The 4,624-nt window shown below is 41.2% G+C and overlaps 1 protein-coding gene across 2 annotated transcripts in view; it reads right to left on the bottom strand.

The window, feature by feature from the left end:
• RMDN3 (regulator of microtubule dynamics 3) overlaps nt 1-4,624 on the bottom strand; it is a 28,585-nt gene that overhangs the window by 8,396 nt on the left and 15,565 nt on the right. Inside the window, exons 8-13 of one of the 2 annotated variants that reach the window (XM_081289372.1) lie at nt 3,457-3,532; nt 3,235-3,312; nt 2,915-3,013; nt 2,609-2,662; nt 2,346-2,426; nt 1,248-2,021 (exon numbers count right to left, since the gene is read on the bottom strand). In XM_081289372.1, the coding sequence (XP_081145498.1) occupies nt 1,968-2,021; nt 2,346-2,426; nt 2,609-2,662; nt 2,915-3,013; nt 3,235-3,312; nt 3,457-3,532 (442 nt within the window). In that variant the 3' untranslated portion in view covers nt 1,248-1,967. Of the gene's footprint in view, nt 1-1,247; nt 2,022-2,345; nt 2,427-2,608; nt 2,663-2,914; nt 3,014-3,234; nt 3,313-3,456; nt 3,533-4,624 lie in introns of those variants that run through there. The other variant, XM_081289373.1, reaches the window with a different exon arrangement.

The following is a 4,624-nucleotide window of genomic DNA, read 5'->3' as shown; positions in this document are numbered from 1 at the left end:
TTTGTATGTAAGTAAAGGTACTATGTCTATCTTTATGTGGTGCTGAGGATCGAACCCAGTGACCCACAATAGGCAAGCACTATACCACTGAGCTACAACCCCAGCCCCTGAACTACTGTTTATAGGATAGTTATCTAGAGCAAGATGAATATTTCAAGATAGGGTTTCCATAATACCACTCTGGCACTGAGTAGTGCTGGTCAGTTTCTATTGCATTAAGTGTTAAAAACTGAAAAGGAAATCCTACATTCAGGTAATTGACCTTGTATCCTTCAATCTAATGGAAAACATTACAAGACTGAACTATCATGACATTCCTATGTCTTGTTTTTATTCCATAAGTCTCAGGTCGTAGTGGTCTGGCACTTGCCCAGATTATTATGTTTCAGAGGTTTGAGATCCTTCTGTTGTCAAGACTTCTACTTGGAATGGGTTTTAATCAGTTCTAAGTTTAAAAGGCCTCTCAGCTAGTATTGGGGATATGTGACACAGAAAATCTCTGCCTCCGCATATGTTGGTCCCCTGCTTTATGCAGGGAAATGGGAATATTTAGATCAATTTAATGCAGTTTTGTTTGACTTTAAGGGAGTGGGCATGGCAGTACACACCTATATTCTCACTGACCATCCAAAAACTTTGGGTTTTAGATAACAAAGTTGTCTTATCCTCAGAATTGACTGTATCTCGGATCTTCTTTTTCTACATCACAAAATAAACCTAGGTTGGTCTTTATAAAGACAGTGACAGATTCTGCAGTGAAATATTGGCTCTCATAAAGGCACCTCAGCCCTATGTGGTACTTCGATGAATCTGACCTAGACAATTGTCTTACTCTTTATTTGGAATTGGACTTTGTGCTAAACAAGAGGGGCAGGGAACACTTATTTAGTTGCAGTCGATCTTGTTCAGGATAAAAACAAGCTCTCTGGGGCTGGGGATGTGGCTCAAGCGGTAGCGTGCTCGCCTGGCATGCGTGCGGCCCGGGTTCGATCCTCAGCACCACAAACCAACAAAGATGTTGTGTCCGCCAAGAACTAAAAAATAAATATTAAAAATTCTCTCTCTCTCTCTCTCTCGCTCTCCTCTCTCTCTCTTTAAAAAAAAAAAAAAAAGCAGGCTCTCTGGCTATGTTTTACATGCAGTTAAATTTTTCCACTGTAAAGAACATTAATCAAAGATCTTATTTAGTGCACTGTTTTTCTATGCATATAATTTCATGTGTAGGAGGAAAAAACAGAAGATCGTCATCATTGTTATCAACTTTGGTTTATTTCAAGCTTGTGCCAAAATATATTCCAGATAATGCTTCAGATCATTGTTGTACAATAAACCCTAATGCCATTGCTATCATTCTAAAAGCTGCCAGAACTCTGGAAGTCAAGTGGTCCAGCCCCTTAACCCAGGAATATAGGTAGAGCCCACATGATAGGTGATGAGAGGGGCAATAATTGAACTGCTCTGGCCCCTTGTTTTGTCCTGGTAAGCAGAGTATGATCTTAGGATTATAGATATAGCTAATGAATATTATGAATATGAATATTAATCAGTGAAAACATTAGAGTGACAAGTTCTCTTTGTTCCTTTAGCTCTTTGAAAGTTCATCTATCTCACTGGCAGTGCTGCTACTTCATTTTCAGCTCTAGCAGCCTTCAGGGATCCACCCACACTTAACCCTACGGCAAATGCCAGTTTAAGTCTTCATTTTTCAAGAATTTCCTTAAGGGGAAGAACAACAGAAACCCAAGGTGCAAGTTCTTCCCTAATTTTAGATTAGGTAAAACATGAGAATAAATTAACTGATGGATAGCAGGCAAGAAGTTGGGGAACGGTAGTGGGTAATAGTCAGACCCAGGGGGCAGAACACTGCCTAAACCAGTCTTGCTTGGTTTTCTGATCTTAGAAAGCCTTGATTTTTTTTCCCCCTCTTAGATAGTATTCCTGAAGTCACAAAGGCCATTGAAATGTGATTATTCTCCTAAAATTACTTCCAGTTCTTGCAGATCCTTCTGGAAAGCTGAATCCTAGAGAAACAAACAGAACAAATCTAGTACTCAAAATCTGCGCCAACCTTTTCTCAAACCACCAGTACCTGAGGGGTCCTTTGCTTCCCTCCTGAGCTCTTAGCTGTAGTCTTTTCTCCTACTTTCCCAGATAGCCTGGAGCCTATGAAATCTTTCACCTCCCCTAGGTAAGATGTACACAGAACACAGAAGAGATTCCATGTAGAGGATAAACTCTCATCCCAGGGAAATAAGACCTCAAGGGAAGATTTTCTTTATTGAAAAGGTCACATGATGACACAGTGGTAGAATTCAGTATTTTAAAAACTCTTTAAAAAGTATTACCTCATTAGTAACATCTGGCAACTCCAAGGCCAGCTTCATCCACCTTTTAGCTTCAGTGTTTTTTCCTAGTTCTCTATAGCACTGAGAAGAGACAACAATAAAAACCTGACAAACACCACCAGGAGATAGGAAGAGCAAAAATATCTATGCTTTCAAAAGTTCCCAGAAGGGTTGGGAATGTGGTAGAGTGCCTGGATTCACCAGCACTAGAAATACCATCTACATAAATGTTTTTTCATCTAGGTTGAAGTGAGTGAGTTTACCTTGGAAATATACACCCTTCCTGCTTTGGAAAATCCTGGCTGTAGTTCTTCAACCTAGAGAGGGAAGGCATTTCATTAAGAAGTTCTAAAATTCAAGTGAGGCAAAAGTTTATTCGGTAGACATTTCCAGGCCCCAACCAAGAGACTGATTCAGTTGTTCTAGCCAGGTAATTCTCATTTTCCCATACAACAGGCAGGCAACTTTCCCCTGTAGAAACCCTTCCCATTAAGGGTCTCAGTAATGTCTTTAGGAAAAATAAGGTTACCCTGGCTCTGGGGCTGCTACCTATCTATCTCCCCTCATACCTTCAAGAAGCTTTGTAGGGCATCCTGCACAGTTGCACTGAGAGGGCTTTCAAATAAGGCTGTAGCAGTTTTTTTTTCTAGCCAGCCTAAGTGAGAGACCTGCCATCAAAAGATCAAGATGTAAATAAAAGGTTTAAGAAAAACCTTTAAGAGTAGTGAATAATCTGATCTAAAACCAAACAGCCATCAATAACATGAGCATTGAGGAAATGGAACCCACCAGACCAAGATGATGAAGCTGAGGACTAACCCTGGTAGAAATCAGTGTCAGCACGTTTAGGACCATTGGGCCATTATGTCAGCCCTGACATATAGCTTACCTGGTAGCACCACCTGCCAAGAAGAAAGTGAGCCATGGGGTTTTCTGGCTGGAGAGCAATGGCTTTGTCCACATGCTCCTAAAGGGAAAATACAAATATAAAACATCAGATCAAAGAGAATAGCAGCAAGGCACTGAGGTTGTAAGAAAGCCCTTCTAAGGGAGCTGGGTATGAATAGGCAATCCAGAATAGACCAGCCTAAGGGAAGAAGCTTATCCTCACCTTGAAACTAAAGCCATTCTGGATGCGCCTCTGGATGCCCTCATGCTCAGCCAACTGACCACAAAGCACTGCATACCTAAGGGGGGAAGCAGCAGCAAGCTCAAGGACACAAGGACTAGGTACTATCAGTGCCCCACCCATAGCCTAGTTGTGTTATCCTCTATCCCTCCATGTTCAAATAGAGCTAAAAGTATGATTTTCATTTTATTAATTCCCTCTCCAAGACCTGCAATTCCAGTTAGTATTTAATACACAGTGGTAGGCTTATAGTTCTCCAGTGTGTTATAGGCATTAAAAAGCTTGGCCCATCACATTAAATCTCTTCACATTTAGGAATATTTAGGGAAGCTGGAAGTGGTGTCACATGCATGTAATCCTAGCAACTTAAGCTGAGGCAGGAGGATTGCAAGTTCAAGTGCAGCCTCAGCAACTTAGCAAGACCCTGTCTCAAAGGGTTGGGGATGGGTTGGGGCTGTAGTTCATGGTAGAGCACTTGCCTCGCATGTGTGAGGCACTGGGTTCGATCCTCAGCACTACATAAAAAATAACAAAGATTTTTTTTTTTAAAAAGGGTTAGGGATGTAGCTCAATGGTAGAGCACCACTGGGTTCAATCCCCAGTACCAAAAGTAAATATACATATTTAGGCAAGGTCTCGATACACATCTCTAAAATCTCCTCATATAGTACAAACATAGCTAATCATAAAAACTTGAAAAACCAGAAGACTAGGGGTGTAGTAGAACACTTGCCTAGCATGTGCAAGACCCTAAGTTCCATCCCCAGCACTGCAAACAAAAAAATAGAGAAGTGGGAGTACACATAAGTCAGCAGAAAACTAAATGACTTAAGTAGCTTGTTAATTGTCTCCTAAGCAAACACTAAAGGTAGGTCTTGGCCTTCGGAGTACACAGATATATCATCAGAATTTGGGAAACTATGCTCTCAGCATGGCCAAATTGGGATGGGATACTATAGGAATCTCTCATTAACTTGGGAACCAACAGAAGCCAAGAAAGACCCGTTTTAGCTCCTTACATCCTCCCCTCCAAGGGAACAAAAAGACAGCAGCTTTTGCTGTCTGCCAAATAAACATTTTATGGGGGCTGGAGATATACCTCAGTAGTATAGCACTTGCCTAGCATGCTCAGTACCCTAGATTTGATGCC

The sequence above is a fragment of the Spermophilus citellus genome, assembly GCF_964194105.1.
Source record: "Spermophilus citellus genome assembly, chromosome: 4".
NCBI lineage: Eukaryota > Metazoa > Chordata > Mammalia > Rodentia > Sciuridae > Spermophilus > Spermophilus citellus.
The sequence above is the reverse complement of the archived record's forward strand: the minus strand, read 5'-3'. Positions and strand labels throughout refer to the sequence as shown.